Source organism: Trachypithecus francoisi, unplaced genomic scaffold (genome assembly GCF_009764315.1).
Source record: "Trachypithecus francoisi isolate TF-2019V2 unplaced genomic scaffold, Tfra_2.0 Lachesis_group11, whole genome shotgun sequence".
Classification (NCBI taxonomy): domain Eukaryota; kingdom Metazoa; phylum Chordata; class Mammalia; order Primates; family Cercopithecidae; genus Trachypithecus; species Trachypithecus francoisi.
This window is the reverse complement of record NW_022681456.1, coordinates 34530721-34554295: the sequence shown is the minus strand read 5'-3', so window position 1 is coordinate 34554295 and position 23575 is coordinate 34530721. Positions and strand designations below refer to the sequence as shown.

General features: G+C 39.4%; 1 protein-coding gene and 1 pseudogene across 21 annotated transcripts in view; one reads left to right on the top strand and one right to left on the bottom strand.

Moving 5' to 3' along the window:
* ANKS1B (ankyrin repeat and sterile alpha motif domain containing 1B) overlaps positions 1 to 23575 on the bottom strand; it is a 1305582-nt gene that overhangs the window by 47993 nt on the left and 1234014 nt on the right. For all 21 annotated transcript variants that reach the window (XR_004439654.1, XM_033220935.1, XM_033220933.1 and 18 more), the window contains 3 exons: positions 21232 to 21360; positions 18871 to 18942; positions 903 to 914 (listed from right to left, as the gene is read on the bottom strand). Coding sequence is in view for 20 of the 21 variants with exons in the window: in XM_033220935.1 (XP_033076826.1) it covers positions 903 to 914; positions 18871 to 18942; positions 21232 to 21360 (213 nt within the window). In the remaining variant the exon portion in view is untranslated. The remainder of the gene's footprint in view (positions 1 to 902; positions 915 to 18870; positions 18943 to 21231; positions 21361 to 23575) is intronic.
* Positions 14206 to 14778, top strand: LOC117090750 (annotated as a pseudogene).

Below are 23575 nucleotides of genomic sequence, written 5' to 3'. Positions count from 1 at the left end.
CAGTTTGTGTTGCGTGGCAACTGAAGCACGTAATTTTTCCTCCCGAAAGATAAAGATGAGCTCAAATTAAAAACAACACACACACACACAACACACACACACACACACACACACACACATCAGATACACACCACGCACACTCTAATTTTAATGTTTGCTTCTCCTCTCTTGGGTTGAGCTATACTTTGGGCTTATAAAGTTATCTGTCTTGCCCTTGAGGAACTAAAAAGAGCTTGTTCCGTGACTTTGTGTGGATGAAGGAGTACTTCTTTTCCCTGACACTAAAGGGTGAATGAAGAGGTCTGTCTCTTACTGCAATTTCAAGTGACCATTCCTTTCACAAGATTTACACCACGTCAGACTTAACTCCAAGGATGCATTCAACATTAACAAAATATATGCACCCCGGCTTTTCCTAGTTACCTTCATTCTTCAAGGCACAGAGAATGCTTGGATGTATACTTAAAATAGGGATGTGAAATACATCACTATGTATTGTTCTTGAACTGGACCGAATCCAAAAATGCTGATATTATATTTACAGCAGAATCACTTGTGACTACACAGGATGTAATGATACTCTAGAACAATGAAGCCCTCCAGGAGCAGTCCGGGTTTTGAGCCACAGCTAAATGCTGGACAGCCCAGGTAACCTACTTTATCACTGAGAGCTGCTACATTCCCTTAGGCCCGGTTCTTGTGATAGATGTTCACACTGGCTGAATGTGCTTGGAGTTTGCAGCTTGTACAGTTTTATGCATCTGCAAAAAGTTTCTCTATAATTGAGTATGTGCCTTTCCTGTTTAGCTTTCTCATTCATCACCAGTCACCAGCAGTCTGTTTACTTCATTGCCTTCTATGTATACTACTAATAATCACACTAAACATCAAGAAGAACCTACCTGACAGTTAGCCTGGTGGATTTTCCAGTTAAGACAGATGGGAACATAATAGGAGAGAAAACACATAAAAGGTGAGAGAGAGGGAACCATTTCAATAATTCACCAACAGTATAAATTCATTAAAAAATAAAAGATGCCACAAAAGAATAGGCTTCAGAGTCATCAAAGATGCAGTGCTACTGTTCTTTTAGAAATGCTGCAGGCTTTCACAGGCCCCTTTCTTTCTGTTTCTCATCATTCTGTTTACTGCACTACACAGTCTTAGGACTGACACATAAGAAACTTCCACTTCGAGCTTTCAACAACTGGTTGTCTTATGTCTATTAAGGGAATCAGGAAAAAATAGAAACTTTCTTGATTTCTTCATTTATATTTCCCAATTTTCTAGTTTTAAATTCTGGAATGCGGCTAGAATTCAAGAAGGCTTTTAATTGGATAGTGTGAGTGAAACTCATTGAACTCAAATGATGAGACTTCGATTGCACCTTTTAGTTGAGCCATGAAAAGGGGTGTTTCACATTTTCCTGATTGTTTTTGACACAACATCTTTTTGAGCGCTACTACACTGTTTCAAAGACAATGGATTACTAAAAGTATTGTTCTTTAATATTTGTTGTTTTATACAGTATGTGAAAAAGCAACTCTCTTGAAGTGCTTTTTAATCAGTTTTAACATTCCCTGGATGCATCAGTTTTCCTTTGTGATTGCCAAAAAGAGAGATTATGAAAATAAAATATTTTCATAAAGTTTTAATGCTTCTTCCAACCACTTCTTAAAAATGTGCAAGATACATCAAAGACGGGCTAGAAGAAATCATATGCAATGTGTTGATTTTAAGGCAATGCGGTAGCTGAACTCTGTAAAGAGGGAGGGCTGGGGCAGCCCAGGCGATAGTTTGAATAACTGAATGCGCATGTGAAAAATTTTCTGCAAAGTGTCACAGTGGATTTTGGTAAATCACCTCACTTATCTTTTACCATGAATCCATTCTCCTGGACAGATCTATCTGTAATGCAAAGCAATACATAGCTAATAGTCAGATGAAAATCCATTTGTTATTTGTTCAGCCATTGAGTTGTCACTTTAGGCAACCACTGTGCTTGTCACTGGAAAAGCTTGAGTCTAGTTCAGGGATGGCAAACAGACCTCAAACTGTGTGCAAACACCAGTCTGCTGAAAGTACTGTGTTGAGACAGATTCTGAGCTGTGTCTGAGCTCAGTAGAAAAGAGGGTTGGGAATGATGTCGGCCATGGGAGAAGAAGAGGAAGAGGCGGCCCAGGGGCCACTCATGAACAGGCCTGCTAGGTCTGATAGGAAGAACAGCCACAATTACAATGTTGACAGATGTGACAGGAGCAATGTGAACAACATGCCTCCAGGATAGTGAATAAAAACAGCATTATTTTGCATGACAGAGTGGGGCCAGTCTTCATTCATTCATTCGAAAGACACTGACAGCCTGCTATGGGTGATTGAGCTGACTCTTGATGAATAAGCATTTTCCAAGTGGCAAAGAGGCCAAAAGAGGTTGTTTTAGCAGCAGAACTAATACATGCACAGAGGCCTAGAAATGAGAATGTGGTGGGTTTGGGTAACTGGTGGAGATGAGAATGGTAGAGTCGGTTTGGAAGGTTGTGACTTACTCTGACAAGTTAGGGTCCATTGGAAGCTTTTCACTAGAGACTGACACAATCAGACCTGTGTTGCAGAAAGATTGTTCTGGTGGTTGTTTATGAAGGAGGGACTGGAAGATCTAGAGGCTGGATACAGGAGTGAGGAAGCTATTGTGCAAATCCAAAGGAGAGAGAGACCCTAAGCACCTGAGTTGAAGTAGAGGCATTGAAGAACAGGAGGAGGAGCCACAATGTCGATAAGGAAGAATTTAAAGGTTCTGTTGATTGATCTGCCATGGAAGATGAATGGGTGGGAGGATGCCATAGATGAAGAAGCCACTGAGATAAGGAATACTGGAGGGGAAAGTGTTTTTGCATAAGCATAATGGAAATGCTTTTGCACATGCTCAGTTTGATAAGCAGGTGGAGAGGTCCAGTAGGAAATGAGAAATGAGAATCAGACCTGGAAATCCACCCACATACATGGGTGGCCAAGGAGATGGGAGCAGACAAGGTGGTTTAAGGAGTGAACAAGAAAAGGGAGAAGGACACAACTTAGGGGAAGATGAAATCCCAAGGGGTGGGGCAGAAACAAGAGCTAATGAACGACTGGAATTGAAGCTGGAAGATGTCCCTAACACAGTATCACAGAAGCCAAGGAGGAGAGGGCTTAGAAGGTAGGAGCAGTGCCCCATGCCATGAGGACTAACAACGCCTAAAACAGTGTGCCTACCACAGTGGCTGGCACACACAGGAGCTGCTACTTTCATTGGGCTTATTGGGTGGAATCCTTGGCTTTTGCAACAAGAAAAAATTGTTGCTGGTTTCATTAAGAGTAGCTTCAAGAGAATGGTGGCAGCAGCTGGAGAGGGGATTACAGTGAGTTGTGCAATGGATGCCAGTGAAAGGAAGCAGGGCTGGAGCAACAGGCAGGTCAGGACACAAGCTTCTGACCTGACATGAAGGCTTCAGTGGTGGTTCCTGTCATGGTACAAAGATTCCACATCAGATGCTCAGCCAAGTTGAATGAAGAAAAGAAAAGACAAAGTATAGTCATTTCTTTTTCTTCCATGGGTCCCAAGAATCTCTGCTCTCCTAACTGGAGGCAGCGCTGTGCACAGGCCTCTATGAATGGCAGTGCTGGGGGTGGCCATGCTTTCCAATCTGGAGCCCAAACTGCACTCTCTCTCCACTGAGTCATTTGACAAGAAGCTGATGGATCCTGACCAGCCACGGAGTTCTAAGGGAGGGTGGGAAATCTTCCAGGTAGAGCCCCTCCTTGAAGGCATTTATACTGCCTACAAGAGATAAGAATCCATCGTCTTTTAAAGGGGTTTTCTGATGGTGTACTTTGACAAGTGTTTCCAAAGAGGTCTTTTCATACATAATTTTAGCAAAAGATGAAAATGCATAGAAAGAAGGCAAAGAGGCTAGGCATGGTGGCTCATGACTGTAATCCTGGCACTTTGGGAGGCTGAGGTGGGAGGATCACCAGAGGTCAGGAGTTCAAGACAAGCCTGGCCCACATAGCGAAACCCCGTCTCTATTAAAAATAAATAAATTAGCCGGGCATGGTGGTGGGTATCTGTAATCCCAGCTACTCAGGAGGCTAAGACAGGAGAATCACTTGAACCCGGGAGGCGGAGATTGCAGTGAGCCAAGATCGTACCACTGTACTCCAACCTGGGCAACAGAGTGGGACTCTGTCTCAAAAAGAAAAAGAAAAAAAGGCAAAGATCAAAGTTATTGAGTCTTCGGGGAGTCTAATCTGGGAGGCAAGAAATCTAATAAGCACCCACTTCATTTATGAAGGCTTTACAGACATCAAAATGTGAGCACGGGGCTTCAGTCCAATCACAGGCAGTCGAGGTCCCTCCCTCCCCATTTTCTCTTCAGTGTTATGATTGTCATTCTTTTCTCCTTCCCAGGGACGAAGGTGCCTACTCTGAACATCAGGTTACTGAGCACGTGCTCTCAGGCAACACTGGTTTCTATGACCCATCTATCTGCATGCTCTGCTGGGTGTCTGTATAATTAATACTCCCATATGTTTCTGTTAAAAATTCAAGCTTTATTGATTTGTATAAACAGAACTCTCTACTTCAGGCCCATTTCCCCAGTGAAAGATGCTCAAGGCGAACCTTCTGTTACCCTTCTCTTTTGTTTCTAGTTGCTTTTCCCAATGCCATGCTCTTTGTGGCATTTTTCAGGTTTCCCAACGTTCTCAAATTTACCCCCCTTCAGAGCCAGCTTTACAGAAGAGACTACTTTATACTGAAGACCTCTGAGTACCTAAGCAGCTAAATACTCCTGGGTAAGGCCCCAAATTATCTTAATTTTTACAGCATCTTGCTTGCCTGCAAAAAGCATTATAGTGATATTCAAATGTATTTTGTTCACAATTTCCCAAATTAAGATGATCATACTTTTATTATTCCAAGAGAAATGATATTTAGTTACATAGAGATGTTACGTTTCTGAAACCTAAAATACAATGCAACATTTGAATCCTAAATTCAAGGCAGTCTTCTCTTTAAGCACTTGAGTTTATATTGTTTATAACCATTAAACAGAAATAGGAATCAGAATTTCATATCTGGAGGTGGCCACCTGAAATACTGTTCTTAGTAAGTAATTGAATGCTTTTGGAGCATTTTTAAAAAGAAGAGATTTTGAAATCACCAAGAGAAAGAACCATCTTTCTTCTTTTCCTTTTTAATTTTAAGTTATGAACGGCTTGGTATCAGGTCAGAAATCATCATTGGTGCCTTTATTACTGCCTTAAAGCATGTTCTGAAAATAAGTAGGTTTTCCATTTTGAATGCAGAATCAATAGTATGGAGATACCCTTTTCAGAGTGCACGAACTCTAATTTCAGAGCATGACTTTTCCGAGTGCGAATGAAAGCAGAGGGGTTTATGATGGGGATAACTTCAGTTGTGAGCTGTAATGCTCTTTGAGTCTGGAGTGGTGTTAATGTTCTGAGAGACAGGGAAAACAGTGAGGCTAATGTGGGGAGGATGCCACCAACCCTTCATTCTTACAATACCCCGATTGCTCCCAGCGTATCTGAAGCACAGGCTGGGGAAGGGATTTCCGGATGGTCTGTTGCCATCCAACTTACAGTATATTTTTAACCTACACATGGCTATCCTGAGACTGCTTTCTAGTTAGATATTCAGTCCTGAGTCATAACTATTAATTTTGGCATATAATATCTTCCTTACTTAGATTCAAAGCTTAATTATTATATTCCACTTCAGCAAGTAAATTAAAATAGGATCAAGCAATTATGTTTGGTAGCCCTAAGTGACTTTCAAATGATAAAAAACACACACAAAATAAGCATTATTGTGGTGATTTTGTAGGCAGTGAAACTAGCTAGGTTGTGGGATTACAAGAGATAAAAAGCAGACCACTAATCAGCAATTTGAAATGAACTCTCACCCTTTGAAACTGAGCTTAAAGGGTACTTTCTGGGGAAAGGCTTCCACAGTCTCCCAGGCTGACAGGATGGCTTTCCTCTTGTTCCCCTCTCTGCCACTTTTCTCCCATGCACTGCCCTGGATCTTAGTGTGGTGTGCTTACTTCCCTATGGGGAGTTCCTTGAGGACTGCTCACACCTTTCTTGATTTGTCTTCACCATAATGACCAGCACATAGTCTTACATTGAGCCCTATGAAGTGACCATTTTTCAAGTCAAGAACGGCTAAGTACCAGCAATTTCATAGGATTCGAGCTAATGGTTGCTGAAATCTATGAGTGTTAAAGGAACAGGCCAGCGAATTAATGTATCATAACAACCATGTAGCCAGCATTATAAGGAACCACAGTCTGGGCGTGGTGGCTCACGCCTGTAATCCCAGCACTTAGGGAGGCTGAAATGGGCCTATTGCCTGAGCTCAGGAGTTCGAGACGAGCCTGGGCAACATGGTGAAACCCCATCTCTACTAAAATACAAAAAATTAGCCGGGCATGGTGGCAGGCGCCTGTAGTCCCAGCTATTCAGGAGGCTGAGGCAGAAAAATTGCTTGAACCCAGGAGGTGGAGGTTGCAGTGAGCTGAGATCTCACCACTGCACTCCAGCCTGAGCGAAAGAGCGAGACTCTGGGCAACGGAGCAAGACTCCATCTCCAAAAAAAAAAAAAAAAAAAAAAAAGCACATTGCCAGTCTCTCAACACGCTGAGAGCTCAGCAAACTTTCAGAGAGCTCTGGTACCTACAGCCAGCAAGGAGGCCTTGCAAAGCTTGCAGAGGGACCACAAATGTGATTAGAGAGTTACCAAGACATTCCTATGGGGTGGAGAAACCTTTAAAGATTTTGGCTGGGCGTGGTGGCTCATGCCTGTAATCCCAGCACTTTGGGAGGCCGGGGTGGGCAGATCACCTGAGGTCAGGAGTTCAAGACCAGCCTGAACAACAAGGTGAAACCCCCATCTCTAGAAAAAAAAAAAAAAAAGAAGATCGTGAGAGTTTTCAGTCTTAAGGAGGCAAGGCTTAGATCTTCATTTCTGCAACAGCAAAGTGGCTCAAATTGCAAGCATTAAGAAGAAAAGGCTTCTGGAGAGGGTAGAAGGATTCCTAAGGGCAGCTGGGAAGTTTCCCCCTCTAGTCATCTTTAAAAATAGTTTGGGTTCTCATCTGTCATTAATGAGGCTAAATGACCTTCCAAGTACTTTTCTGGTCACAGGAGCTCTGGCACAAAGGCTGAGGGAATACAGAAACTAAAACCAGGTGACAAGAACAGATAGTGGGCAAGCAGCCATTGAAACCACACCTCCTGCATATGACATGGCCGTTGTACTGCCTGTGTAACTCGCATGCTCTGGGGCCCAAGTCTGGCACAGCACAAAGCGATGCCCTCCATTTCTATATGCTGCTGATGCTGCATATCTGAGATCATACTTTGAGAACTACTGCTCTAAAAATGCGGTCGATCAGTTTGATTGAAAGTTACTGTCAGAACCGTTCTCTGCTGCTATGCATGTAAACTCGCTGTACTGCATCCTACATTAATTCAGAAAGAAGCTACTTTATCAAAACACACTGTTCTCCATTTGACAAGTGATTTCCAAAAATCCTTAGTTAGCATTAAGCTACAGCTCTTGGTCTTGAGAGCAATTAACAAGAATCATTTAATTCTTCATGGTTTCTCAGGGACTGTGAATGGATAAAACATTCTTCACATAAAACAAAGAGTTCAGTTCATAAGGACAGATTCAAGAGTTGCATCTAGAATAGATGTTGGCCGGGTGTGGTGGCTCATGCCTCTAATCTCAGCACTCTGAGAGGCCAAGACGGGCAGATCACTGAAGATCAGGAGTTCAAGATTAGCCTGGCCAGCATGGTAAAACCCTGTCTCTACTAAAAATTAAAAAATCAGCTGGGCGTGGTGACGGGCGCCTGTAATCCCAGCTAGTTGGGAGGCTGAGGCAGGAGAATCACTTGAACCTGGGAGGCAGTGATTGCAGTGAGCCAAGATTGCACCACCACACTCCAGCCTGGGCGACAGAGTTAATAACTCGTTAATAACAACGATAGAGTTAATAAGATCAGGGGTCACGCTGAAGATGAAGATACATAGTTTTTTATTAAAGTTCCCCTCTTCTCCCTCAAATTAAGCACATGCTCTTGAGAGTTGTGATAGGCAAACATGAACATGGGCTTCTGTACTGTCTCTGGGAGTGTAATCTGGAACAAGTTTTCTGGAAGGCAATTTGGGAATAGTTATCCAAAGTTTCACAGTGTGTATACCCTTTGATCCAGCCATTCCAAATCTAGTGGCTCATTCTAAGGAACTAAACCAATTGCAAAAGATTTAGTTAGGTAAAGGGTGTTACCCATAGTACTGGTTATCATTTGAAAAAAATTAGAAATGACCTAATGACCAATGAGGAGAACTGGTTAAATAAGCTTGGTTCAACTATGGATTGGAATATTGTAATCAACCACAACAAACAATATTGGGGATGAATATGTATAGGAATAAAAATATTTCAAAATGTATTATTGTGTTTAAAATACATGATAAAACAGTGGGTGTGCAATATTTCCACTTATTAGAAAAATAGTGCCTACAAGTGCATAAATTGTTGGTCTGGAGGATTACACAAGCATAAGATGTTAACAGGGAGGAATTTACCACTTCTAGGTGGTAAAATCACAGTTGTTTTTATTTCTCCTTCCTGTATTTCTATTTTAGAAGTGGATAGTAATGAATGTGCATTGCTTTTGTAATAAAATAAAATTTTAAAAATGTATGATTTTAATTAAAAATGCCAAATGCAAAAGTGTGAAAAAACACACTGTTTGAATCTATCACTTATAAGTGCAACTTCCGTGTTTTTCGGGGGTGTGCGTGATAAGCCATCTTGAGCTTATCAAGGGACCCACTGAGAAGCTCCTTCTTCTGGGAGGCAAGGGGCAGTTGTCAGCAAATGAGAGCACAGGACAGTATGTTTGGATTCCTGGCTTAGTTCCATTCCTTCCTCGCTGCGTGGTTAGGTACTCAACCTCCCTGGGTCTTAGTTACCTCATCTGTAAACAGGTATGTTAATATAGCATCTACATTTTAGAGTTGTGAGGACTGCACAGGATAATTCAGTGCCTAGCATGTAGTGAACATCAACAGATTTTAGCTATTACTGTTTAAAAACAATATCTTTTTTTGGTAGAGATGGGGGTCTTATCGTGTTGAACAAGCTGGTCTCAAACTCCTGGCCCCAAGAGATCCTCTTGCCTCAGTCTCCTAAAGTGCTGGGATTACAGGTGTGAGCCACCTTGCCCGGCCAGCTGTTATTGTTACTCTGAGGATGGATGCTTTCACTTAGGAAGTCCCTCTCCAAAGCAAAGCACTGGCCAAAGAGAGCAGAAACAAAATTGAAATCTGTGTGCATAACTGAACACTCTCCAGCCTACTTGTTATGATGGCAGGAAAACGGTAGTTGCAACAATGAACATTCAGTGGATCAATATATCTGGGCCAGTGACAAGAGACTCAATCAATCAACATGTTTAGAAAGAGCTTGAGACAAGTGGGAATTAAAGACAGAAGCAGCCCAGGAAATCTTTCAGTGATGTGAAGTAGTGAGGGTGTTATATAGGAGAAAAGCTAGCAACAAAAGCAATAAAAAATAAGAAAGAGAATTGGGGTTTGAAGACAATATGGAATAAGATGGTTGGTGCTCTTAAGCTTTCTAGGGAAGAAAACCTAGGCAATACCATTCAGGACATAGGCATGGGCAAGGACTTCATGTCTAAAACACCAAAAGCAATGGCAACAAAAGCCAAAATTGACAAATGGGATCTAATTAAACCAAAGAGCTTCTGCACAGCAAAAGAAACTACCATCAGAGTGAACAGGCAACCTACAGAATGGGAGAAAATGTTTGCAATCTACTCATCTGACAAAGGGCTAATATCCAGAACCTACAAATAACTCAAACAAATTTACAAGAAAAAAACAACCCCATCAAAAAGTGGGCAAAGGATATGAACAGACATTTCTCAAAAGAAGACATGCATACAGCCAACAGACACATGAAAAAATGCTCATCATCACTGGCCATCAGAGAAATGCAAATCAAAACCACAATGAGATACCATCTCACACCAGTTAGAATGGCAATCATTAAAAAGTCAGGAAACAACAGGCGCTGGAGAGGATGTGGAGAAATAGGAACACTTTTACACTGTTGGTGGGAATGTAAACTAGTTCAACCATTGTGGAAAACAGTACGGCGATTCCTCAAGGATCTAGAACTAGAAGTACCATATGACCCAGCCATCCTATTACTGGGTATATACCCAAAGTATTATAAGTCATGCTGCTATAAAGACACATGCACACGTATGTTCATTGCGGCACTATTCACAATAGCAAAGACTTGGAATCAACCCAAATGTCCACCAGTGACAGACTGGATTAAGAAAATGTGGCACATATACACCATGGAATACTATGCAGCCATAAAAAAGGATGAGTTTGTGTCCTTTGTAGGGACATGGATGCAGCTGGAAACCATCATTCTCAGCAAACTATCGCAAGAACAGAAAACCAAACACCTCATGTTCTCACTCATAGGTGGGAACTGAACAATGAGATCACTTGGACTCCGGAAGGGGAACATCACACACCGGGGCCTATCATGGGGAGGGGGGAGGGGGGAGGGGGGAGGGATTGCATTGGGAGTTATACCTGATGTAAATGATGAGTTGATGGGTGCTGATGAGTTGATGGGTGCAGCACACCAACATGGCACAAGTATACATATGTAACAAACCTCCACGTTATGCACATGTACCCTAGAACTTAAGAGTATTAAAAAAAAAAAAAAAAAAAAAGCTTTCTAGAGTAGACCCATAAGAAAACATTCACAACGGGAAAGGCATACATGAGCAAGGATCAGCAATAAGGAGTTACCTATGTGGCTGTTTCTTTGTGGGCATTGCTATTCAATAGACACACAACACACATTTATGGGCTCAGAAGCTGTATTCATTATGACTCATGCAGTATTTTGGAGAGAGTGAAAGAAAATAATTGATGCTTCCATGAAATTGGGCAATAGAGAATTTTTTTAAAAGATGGGGTCTGGCTATGTTGCCCCGATTAGAATGCAGAGGCTGTTCACAGGTGTGATCACAGTACACTATAGTCTCAAACTCCTGGGTTGAAGTGATCCTCCCGACTCAGCTTCCCAAGTAGCTGGGAGTACAACTACATGTCACTGTGCCCAGCTCAACAAAGACTTTAAAAAAATAGTTATTTAAAAGTTTTTTTCCCAGCCTGTTTCCTAAGCAGTAATTCTTGAAGTTATATCTGAAAATGACAATTTGTCACAGAAGGTATTTGTATGAGGACAGAGGAACAATACACGATTTTAGTTTAGAGTCTCTTCTAAGAGTTTACATTTAGTATTTCCATCCAATTTTAAGATCTAACTTTTTAAAAGCTTTCCAACCCATTCCCACTATTGTTTCCTAAAACACATAAAAAAGAGAAAAGTCTTAATACCTCAACTAAGGCACAGATAATTATTTGGAAATTTGTATATTTGAAAATTCACACTTTAGAAGTGCTTCTGGATTGAAAGTTTAAAAATCATACAAATTAAGAGGAAAAGATTCAATGAGAACTATGGGGAAACTAAATCCTTTGGGAAATAAAAGTTCCAAAACCTAAACACTCGATTTGCTTATTTCTGACTTAAAAATAATCTTAAAATATTTCCTTTCTTACACCAGGAAGGCAGATTTCTATCTTATCTTATTTGAAAACAGATATTTCTTTTGTGGGGATGATTATTTTAAAAAAATATTAATTGACACATAAATGTACATATTTATGGGGTACAATCTGATGTTTCCATATGTGTATACATTGTGTAATGACAAATAGGGGTAATTGTCATACCTGGAACCTCAAACATTTATCATTTCTTTGTTTTCAGAATATTCAAAATCCTCTTCTAGCTATTTTCAAGTATACAGTACAGTATTGTTAGCTGCAGTCACCCATATGCCATTGGGCACCAGAACTTATTTTTCCTATCGAATTGTAAGTTTGTTACCACTGAGTAACCTCTCCCTATTCCCCTCCTCCTCATCTACCCTTTCCTGGCTCTGGTAACCACTGTTCTATTCTCTACTTGTATGAAATCAACTTTTGAGATTCCATGTATAAGTAAAATCATGCAGTATTTGTCTTTCTGTGTCTGGCCTATTTCACTTAACATAATGTCTTCCAGGTTCATCTATGTTGTCACAAATAACAGAATTTCATTCCTTTTTTTTTCCCTGAATAGTATTTTATTGTGTACATATACCACATTTTCTTTACCCATTCATCTGTTGATGGACACTTAATTTTAAATAGACACTTAGCTTGGATCCACATCTTGGCCGTTGTGAATAGTGCTAGAGTAAACATGGAAGTGCAGATATCAACATAGTGATTTCATTTCCTTTGGATATATATCTAATACTGGGATTGCTGGATAATATAGTAGTTCTCTTTCTAATTTTTTGAGAAGCTGCCATACTGTTTCCATCATGGCTCTACTAATTTATATTCCCACCAACAATGTACAAGGGTTCTCTTTTCTCCACATTCTCACCAACATTTGTTATCTTTTGTCTTTTTGATAATAGCCATTCTAAATGGAGTAAGATGTGGTTTTTGCTTTGTACTCCCTAATGATTCGCTTTGAATTTGCTTTGCATTTCCCTACTGATTAATGATATTGAGCATTTTTTCATATACTTTTTGGCCATTTGTAAGTCTTCTTTTGATAAATGTCTGTTCTGGTCTTTTGCCCATTTTTAAGTAGATTATTTGTCAACTCAAAATGGATTAAAGACTTAAATAAAAGGCCTGAAACTACTAGAAGAAAATGTCGGAGAAACATGTCATGATATAGGACTGGGAAAGAATTTTTTGGATATGACTCCAAAAGCACAGGCAACAAAAGCAAAAATAGACACATGGGATTACATCAAACTAAAAGCCTTCTGCACAGCAAAGGAAACAACAACAGCAGAGGAGACATCTTAGAGAATGGGAGAAAATATCTGCAAGCTATACATCTGACAAGGATTAATATCCAGAATTTATAAGGGACCCAAACAATGCAATAGCAAAACAACAAATAATCCTATTTTTATTTCTTTTTAAGAGAAATTTCCTTGAGAACAAACACCTGTGAATGATACTAACCGTCAACGACAGGATTAGAGAGAGTAAGACTGCAGAGAGTATTACATTGAATACAATGGCTTACCTCTTTACAGTAACAGATGTTTCCTAATTGTATATATGATTAGGGAAGTGATGCACTACTGTAGTGAAAATTAAACCCTGGGGCAAAATTCAGGGTTGGGGGATGGGGTATGGGTAAACCCAGGGAGGCAAAATTGAAGAGTAGAACCTCATCTGGCCAGAGCAAATCCCTCACTTCGCCAAAAACTGTATGTCTTGGAACCTTTGAAGTGGGAGCTATTCATACCAACACAACAACAGCAACAAATCAACCCACTGAAAAGTCAAAGCAATATACTTATGGCTTTGTAAAATCCGGTCCTGTGGACACATTATTTAAAAGAGGTAACTCTCAGCCGGGTGCGGTGGCTCACACCTGTAATCCCAGCACTTTGGGAGGCCAAGGCGGGTGGATCAGTTGAGGTCAGGAGTTTGAGACCAGCCTGGCCAACATGGTGAAACTCTGTCTCTATTAAAAATGCAAAAATTGGCCAGGTGCGGTGGCTCAAGCCTGTAATCCCAGTACTTTGGGAGGCTGAGACGGGCGGATCACGAGGTCAGGAGATCGAGACCATCCTGGCTAACAAGGTGAAACCCCGTTTCTACTAAAAAATACAAAAAACTACCCAGGCGAGGTGGCGGGCGCCTGTAGTCCCAGCTACTCGGGAGGCTGAGGCAGGAGAATGGCGTAAACCCGGGAGGCGGACCTTGCAGTGAGCTGAGATCCGGCCACTGCACTCCAGCCTGGGCGACACAGCAAGACTCCGTCTCAAAAAAAAAAAAAAAAAAATTGCAAAAATTAGCCGGGCATGGTGACAGGTGCCTGTAATCCCAGCTACTGGGGAGGCTGAGGCAGGAGAATTGCTTGAACCCAGGAGGCAGAGGTTGCAGTGAGCCAAGATTGTACCATTGCATTCCAGCCCGGGCGACATGAGCGAAACTCTGTCTCAAAGAAAAGACTTCCTCTCAAGCTTGGCATTTGGTCGATGGGGACCCACGGGGGTTCAACATGTGTATCGAGAAAAGTGTTATTTCTTTTTGGGGCCCATCTACCCTGGCCATGGCATGATGTTCATCTGCAATGATTGCAAGGTGTTCAGATTTTGTAAATCTAAATGTCATTAAAAACTTTAAAACGAAGTGCAATCCTCACAAAGTTAGGTGGACCAAAGCATTCCGGAAAGCAGCTGGTAAAGAGCTTACAGTGGATAATTCATTTGAATTTGAAAAATGTAGAAATGAACCTATCAAATACCAGCGAGAGCTATGAAATAAAACTACTGATGTAATGAAGAAAACTGAAGAGATCAAACAGAAACACCAAGCTAAATGTATAATGAACAGATTGAAGAAAAATAAAGAGCTACAGAAAGTTCAGGATATCAAAGAAGTCAAGCAAACATCCATGTCATCCAAGCCCCTCTTGCCGGCAAAGGGAAGCAGCTGGAAGAGAAAATGGTACAGCAGCTACAAGAGGATGTGGACATGGAAGATGCTTCTTAAAAATCTCTGTAACCATTTCTTTTATGTACATTTGAAAATGCCTTTTGGGGACTTGAAACTGCTAAATTATTAGTTTATTTTTTACATAAGGTCACTTAAATGAAAAGTGATTAAAATATATTTTTCCTACATTGCCATCTACAACACATCATATTTTATGGATGTTAGATTGCAACTCAGTGTTAAATCATGAAAATTCTACTTATAACTATAGAAGTGAATTGTGGACATAAAATGGTTATACCATTTGGATAATGGCACTAGGCAGCATTTGTATAATAACTAATGGGAAAAATTCATGGCTAGTGATGTATAAAATAAAATATTCTTTGCAGTAAAATATTCCCTTTATTAATGTTATAGAAGGGGGGATACAACAAGGAACTAACAATTTGTATGACAGTGTCAAATATTATTTTGATTTTAGAATTTCCTGTTTTGCTTTATTTGCATCTTAGAAGAGCATAATGACATTGTTTGATGAAGCCTAATTATGCTGGACTGTTTTGAGCTGGTTTAGTTGTGGTAGTTGTGGATGTCGGGGATGAGAACTGAACAATCTTTGATAGGTAGTTGTGGATGTTGGGGATGAGAACTGAATAATCTTTGCCTGAAATGACACTACACTCTAGAATTTCCACTCTGGAGAACACTCAGTTCTAACTTGTGATTCCTAGTAGAACAAACTATTTTTCTAGCCTAGCAATGATCTAGAAGCAGAGGAATCCCAGTGCCTTTTAAAAGTTATTATGTGGTTTTCTTTTAAAAAGCTCCTGTTTTTGGAAAGTAGAATTTGTGGGTACAATATCTGTTTATTATTTGCACATAAAATAAAACCATTTAAAAAGTGGAAAAAAACCCCAAAAAAACCCAGGACAATGAATGTTCCTGGCACATTGGAGAGGCAGTCCAGTCTCTGGATTCACAGTGTGGGTAGTGGAGTAGACTGCCTGGTTTCAAATCCTGGCCCTGCCACTTGCTATCTGTGTGACCTTGGGTAAGTGACTTAACTTCTCTTTGCCTTTGTCTTCCCATATGTAAAGTGGAAGCAGTGGCAATATGTACTTCATGGACTGAATGAACTAATGCACATAATTCAGTTGTGTAGGGCAGGGTGTACAGCTCCCCACTGTTACCTGTTCTTCGCCCTAATAAACTGATTTTAGGAGGGTATGAGTACATGTCATTTTTAAGATCATCTATTATGATCCCTTAGGCTGATGGAAACTTGAAAATGCCTCTATGGTAATACTTCTATCACTTTGGGGGTAATTAAATGTTCACATGTTCGTTTCCTCCACTGGATTGTGAACTCAGTGGATTTTAGTCATCTTTGTTAACAAAGTACATTTAAGGAAACATTTATCAGAATTCGGAATCACACTGATTTACTTATTACCGGGAGAGACATTTTAATTTTGGCTAAAATGCATACTTTGAACAGAAAACATCTTTTTTCAATTAAAAGAATAAACAGGTAACTCTTAATCTACAATACTTTGGTCTAATAATATTACCATGAATCAACTTTTTAGATCATCTGTGTCCTAAAGTATTTTTCATGGGGAGTTCTGATTGAATTGGGACTTTTGGTTGAAATGCCACCATGCTGAGAACAGAGAAAACAGCAACTTGGGGTTCAAACTGAAAATTAGCTGCAAGTTGAGATCGACATCATTTATAGTTGGTGGAAATTCTAATTCATAATAGAATAGCTCCAGATAGCAGCTCAACCTTACGCTTCTGGTTTTGAAAGACTCTGGTGAAATGTAGTGAATGCAACCTTAGCTACTTTATCAAGAACTGAGACTTATTTAATCCAGATTGGAAATAAGGGTTTATGATAGTCCGAGAAGTAATGAAGTTTCTATTTTCATGCAAACTATGTAAGCACCAAGGGCAGCAAACCAGAAACATGCCCCCCCAAACAGAAGAATGGCTTCTAAATATATGTTTTTTTTCTAAGTTTCATTTTAAGCAACAGACGAGTATTTAACTAAATTATTCTCTACTGAGACTACTAAAATGGCTTTTCTATTGCTATCAGGATGTAATTTCAGATCCACTCAATTTCATGAAATTGAGATTCAAATCATAGATCTGGTATATTTTAAATGATGCTGCACATGCACTAGGCAATATTGATGCTGATTATGACACTGGAGTAGCTGGACTCAGGTAATTTAGTTAAAAGTATTAAATCAGAGATGCCAAATTAATTTATTAGACATGTTCATGAATATTTCCAAAATTATTACGAGGCTTGATGAATGAAAACTTTCCCTTTTTCTTATTGTTCATTGGTGACACAAATTTGGTCAGATAAATATTTAGAATACAAGATTTCCAGAATTATAAAACCAGGGAGAACTCTAAAGTGTATCTAGTCTATATGTTCTCATTTTATATGTAAGAAAACAGAGGATCGGGGAAGCAGGAGAATGTAGTGGTTAAAAGCCTGGGCTCTGGAGTCAGACAGACCTGAGTTCCAGTCTCAGATTGGCAAGTTATTCCCCGTGTGACCCTGAGTAAGTTATTCAACCTCTGTAAGCCTCCATTTCTTCATCTGTAAAATGGAGACAATAATTGTACTAGGGGACACTGTAAGGACTCAGTAAATGTTAGCAGCCATCATATTTTTATGAATAACAAGTGACTCCTAAGGCAAATAAGCAGCAATAGAACTAGAACTTAAGAGTTTCTGACACATACAGAAGCTTTTTTTTCATCTAAACACAGTACCTAAGTTAAAAATTCACTGGTACTGACAATTTAAGTACTGTATAACTCTACATTAAATAGAAGGATAACTATTTCAGTCTTTTTTGCTATTAATTGATCAAAATATTAGTGATTACATATTGAAGTCTCAATTTCATGAAGATTCACACACATTTAGCTTTCCATAAACAAATGGATATTTCATGTTTACCTTCATAGCTATTTCAGTGTAATTATATGCTCTTAAATTATTTTCCACCAAAAGCTGCTCATATAAAATAAACAACAAAGTATACTGGCCATAAATAAAAGTTAGCATTCCACTTACTAATGGCCTTAAATTTGACTTTAGTTAGATGCTATATTGAATAAGTCTGATATTCTTGATTTGTGCAGTTACTCAGATACCACCATAGCCTCTATACACCTGCTATGGAGGAAGCAAGAACAAGGGACACACAAAAGGAAAAGGTGGGTCTGCAACATGAGTTAGAGTTGCTTTGGCTGAAATAGACACCTAGGAATCAAGCAGCCACTAATTATAGATATTTGGAATAGCCATTTTGTGTGTGTGTGTGACAGAGTTTCACTCTTGTCACCCAGGCTGGAGCACAATGGTGTGATTTCAGCTCACTGCAAGCTCTGCCTTCAGGTTCAAGTGATTCTCCTGCCTCAACCTCCCAAGTAGCCGGGATTACAGGTGCACACCACCATGCTTGGCTAATTTTTGTAGTTTTAGTAGAGAAGGGGTTTTGCCATGTTGGCCAGGCTGGTCTTGAACTCCTGATCTCAGGTGATCCACCTGCCTTGACCTCCCAAAGTGCTGGGATTACAGACGTGAGCCACTGTGCCCAGCCTGGAATTGCCATTTTTGGTCAACATATGCACTTAAATAGTTCATTCCACACAAAGTTGAATATTTTTCTTAAATTTTAAAAAAACAGATAAGAAATTGCATAAAGAATATTAGCTTTATATAATATGCTCCTAATTCTTCTGCTTTTGATAATTTTAGTTAATTGGTGATCTTTTCAGTAAATATTCTCAGACTATCGAGTGAGTGCTTAAAACCTTTTCTCGTAATAAAGATCATTTTTCTAATCTCGAAAATGATACAATTTTAAATCTTTAAAAATAACTAAGAACAAATATAATATAGTACAAATAGAGCAAATAGACATTAACTCAAACTATAGTGAGATAAGTTCAAGTCTAAACATGCAGAAAGTGAGAGCATCTTTTTATGTAATACCAATGTGATTCAGCAGACCAAGGGATGAAGAAAATAGTAATTTGAAAGGTGGCAATTTGTATCCATACCCGGTATTTAGTATTTCAGCTACTAGAAATAAAGTAATTTGGCAGACTTACCCGCATTTTTGCACAAGCATCTTGGGTTGACTCTGTCCCCCTAAGCTCTTTTATCAGCATAGAACCTAAATACTAAAATACAAAAAAAAATTCAATGATTTATGAAATGGAATATAAATATGAGCAACGTTTTAAAAACAAATTGTGGAAGTATTACTAGCTAGGTTTCCTGGCTGTAAGTTGTTGCATAACTTTAAAAAACTGACAGTAACTAATCCTAACAAATAAATGCATTCATAGAGAAAATGCAGCAGAATTAACCATAAGTTTTGGGGGCTGTAATTGCTCTTTATAATGAAACTGCAGCATCTTCTAAAGATGCCGTCTTTCAAATCATATTTAACTGCAAAATGGGGGCATCTAAAAATGTTTTCCCCTTTTTTCAGGCAGCAATGTCTGCAAAAATAAATCACACTACTATCTCTGTAATTACAGGGTTGCATGAGACAGCTGAGAAGCTAAGCAACATGTCCCCCATTTGGGCTTATTCTGCTGCATAGGTAATTAATGTTAGGCTTTTAGGCAGAGATGCAGTTTTGGACCTTTTTCATTCACAGCTGTGTGCCCTATGGTTGATCCACCTGAAAACGGAATGGGAGGGTTGGGGGAGGGAGAGAGGCATTCTCAGTTGTTTCACAGGGGAAGAGAGCTGGGTTCCTGGTGCAAAGTGCCACCTGGAGGGCTGAATGGAGCTAGAAGGATGACAAAGTCTTCTCCCAAGAATTGCCAACCACTTTGTTGTTAGAAAACCAGATCCCATACTGTATCATCCTGGTACAAAATGCCCCTCATGCTCCAGCTTCTGGCTGGGGCCAAATGGTTTCAAACAAAATGTCTGATTTGCCTTTCTATCAATTGACTCCTCTTCAACCTTTTGAAGCTTTAGTAGGGGTTTTCCCTTTTGTCATTCCTCCACCCCTTGCCCTTTCCCCACATCCCCAAAGAGCTCTATATATGTTTTTTTAAAAAGTGAATTACAATAATTATTTTAGAAGATATTTGATGGACACTTCCTGACAAGACTGGAGACATCCTAGTACTTTACAGAGACGGGATGGGAACCACTCTTGTGGACTAGGGAAGTCCCTGACTTGAAGAAGACATGAGACGGCACAACAGGAGAAGGCGTCGTCAGGGCCTTGGAGAAAGGCATGTTCAGAAAGGCTCAGGGACTTGGGGTTTGGAGGGAGTTTTGGAGGGAGGAGCCATTTCAATCCTACAGTTTTGGGCAATACCACTGAAACAAATCTAAAGCTGCAATATAAGTAAGCAGTAAAAGAGGGGCAGAGAGCAGAAAATGAAAAAAAAAAAAAAACCCAATTGCTATGAGATAATCACAATGTCCATCTTCATCAAATGAAGGTGAAATTTATTATCCTTTGGTAAAATCCTTATCTTTTAAGTAATCAGGGAAGTTTGCCTGATTGAAATATTTCTTTTTGGGAGGCAGTTTCAATGCACTGCTGAAGGTTCAGCCACTTTTTCTGCTGTTGTCATGACAACCACCACCTGACCCCAAACCCACAGTATCTTTTGATCATTTAGCTGTTCCTATTACATTTCTCAGCTAAGTATAATTATTTCCTCTCTTCTAAAAAACTAACAACAACTAAGAAAGAAAAATAGTATAATCCTATTGATGACTGTGAAAAGAATCTGGTATTTACATAAAGTGGCAGACCCAATGTTTGGTGAATGAGCAGAGATGTATACATGTGCCATATTTACACTCATTTCCATTTTAAGATTGTACGTTATCACATTCATTTAAAAATATACAACTATAGAAGAGGTCACAACAGACCTTAAACTTACAAGATTAAAAAGTTTTTTAAGGCCGGGCGCAGTGGCTCAAGCCTGTAATCCCAGCACTTTGGGAGGCCGAGACGGCGGATCACGAGGTCAGGAGATCGAGACCATCCTGGCTAACACGGTGAAACCCCGTCTCTACTAAAAAATACAAAAAACTAGCCAGGCTACGTGGCGGGTGCCTGTAGTCCCAGCTACTCGGGAGGCTGAGGCAGGAGAATGGCGGGAACCCGGGAGGCGGAGCTTGCAGTGAGCCGAGATCCTGCCACAGCACTCCAGCCTGGGTGACAGAGCGAGACTCCGTCTCAAAAAATAAATAAATAAATAAATAAACATTAAAAAAAAATTTAAAAAAAAGTTTTTTAAGCTCTGTTATTTGGACTTTCTCTTTGGATAGAAGGCTACTTTAAGAAAAAGTGAAGACAAAAACACTTTAAAAATTTCAGTGATGGATATGGATATTTTGGTATATTTTCAATATAAATGGCAAACAAGCCGAAAACACACCCATATCTCCACTTGGGCCTAAATACTGAATTGAGGGTAACTTACAAAAGCTTTGTAATCACATGACTGGAAGATAAGCTTCTCTGGGTGATGCTGCCAGTACTGTACCGGAGTGGAGGCTGTGGCTTCATTCGGAGGTCGCAAGGTAATGGAAGGTTCTCCCCAGTCTCCTGTCTGAAAATGACATTTATTCTAGAGGCAATATGAGCAGTCAGCAAAGTTCATTCCCTATAGCTACCCTGAGCTCACCTTACACGCATGTGCTGTGAATGTGCCAATGCATTTGGGTGTCTTATGTGAATATAAATACTTTGGTTATTACATTTTTATACGTATTAGCATATTTCTCAAGGCTGAGTTAATTTTTGAGGTGTGGAGTTGAATTATTCTATTTTTAGAATGACACCCTAAGCTAAGTCACTTTAAAATAAAACATGAAGATATTAATAAATGATTTACTAATCACAGTTTTCCATCACAACAGCAAAGGACATACAATCTTTGAAAGAATTTTCTGTTTTTAACTTGACTGAAATTTTTAGTTTGAATTGCTTTCACATTCAGAACACACAGTTCTATAAATTTCAGTTCCCAAATATGACATGTACTAGCCACTTTGAATAATTTTAGATCTCTGGAGAAATGGTAGTGTAAGCATGATGCTAAACAAAATTTAAAAATTTACTAATGGGTGACGAGTTTCTCTCATCTGAATTCAACTGCACTGATTTAATGATGCTGTGATTGTCTCAGATGTATTCAGCTAGTTTTCTCAGAAAACTTAATGTACCAATGAAGACTGAACAGTGAAATGCCAAGTTTGCTCACACGTACATATGCATGTACTTTGAGGATTCTGATTCACAAATACAAGCACATTCCCAAATGATGGTCTATCATATAATAGAGACCTGAAACAAGAAGACCTCCCATCATTTCATTTATCATTTTCCATGAGGTTAGCCTCAACCTGTTTCATCACTATAATAGCTTAATGTGAGCATCTATAAAGTCAAAGGCCAGTGTTGGCAGGTATTTTCTGGGCTCTACTCTCATTTACATACTACACATGAGATATTTCTTACTCTTTCTCCTGGGAAAGATTTGGATTTTTCAAAACTCAGCTCTTTGCTCTCAAATGGACATAACTAAAACTAAATAGGCAGATTTCTAGAGTTACTGTCATCTAACCTAGATTTGGCTATATATAGAACTATGAGAAATTACTTTTCTCAGGAGTTGGAAGAGTGTTAAAAGGTCTCATAAACTCCAAAACCAAATAAAACCTTGGTTAGAGAACAAGTTCCACAGAAGTGCTAGAAAGTGTGTTGACACACTCTGGGATTTCTTAAGGAGAATTTTTAAGGAGTCTAGGACAAGAATGAAAAATTTTGGACGCAGGTGTATGTTTTGGGAGAGAAAGGAAGTTCTCTGCCTCATTAAATTCTTTGAAAGAATCTAGAAACCCCAAAAGATTAAGACCCACAGTTCTCTAGGAATGGCATACATAGGGTGCATATTTTGGGGAGAACTAGCTCTCCAATTTTCTTTGTGCAGTTTGGACTTACATTAGGTGGCATATGTAGTAGCTGCCAATGATAAAAAGCCCTTTCTAGAGGACTTCAGTAACGCCACAGGCATTTTTTTTTTTTTTAAATAGCAGTGGAGTGCCTGAAGCTTTTCTCCTTGAGATGGGTCACTTCGAATTGCAGGAAGAGAAAATGAGCATCACGCTATTTCCTTGGCTTCTCACCGTAGTTAGTGTGTGACCAGTTGGAACTCCTTCGGCTCTTCTCTCCTGCTCCGTTCTCAGCCACTTTCTCCATTAGTTTGGTTTTGGTTGCTGATTTACTTTTACATTGCTCAATCCTCCTATTCTCTGTCTGTTGGTGTTTTTTATTTTTGTACACATTTATGGGGTATATGTGAAATTTTGTTACATATATATTGTCTGTTGGCATTGTTAAGATTTTACTTGCAATATTAACTTTAGCATTTTTATCTGTTTTATTATCCATTCCTGACCCATTCTTGAATTTTTCTTTTATATTTATATGAATTTTTAGTTTGCATAAGTGATAACTGACTGCAATTCTAAAACTAGATTAAGTTTTTCTTTGCCTTCTTATTTTGATTTTTTTCTTTTCCTTCTTTCTCAAATGGCTGGCTCTTTATTCTCTCTCTGGTCTTTATTTCATCTGGCTGTAACTTACAAAAAACTAGTATAAAATTCAAAATATAGGATATGTGGATTTCAATATCATTTTGAAGCTGAGTATAATCACTTTTAAGTGATAATAACTTAAAACTTTGGAAACATGCAGCTATGGGTTCTTAAACAAAAGCTTTACCCAAATCTAGCAAATCATCCTCTAATCTCCCCCATTAA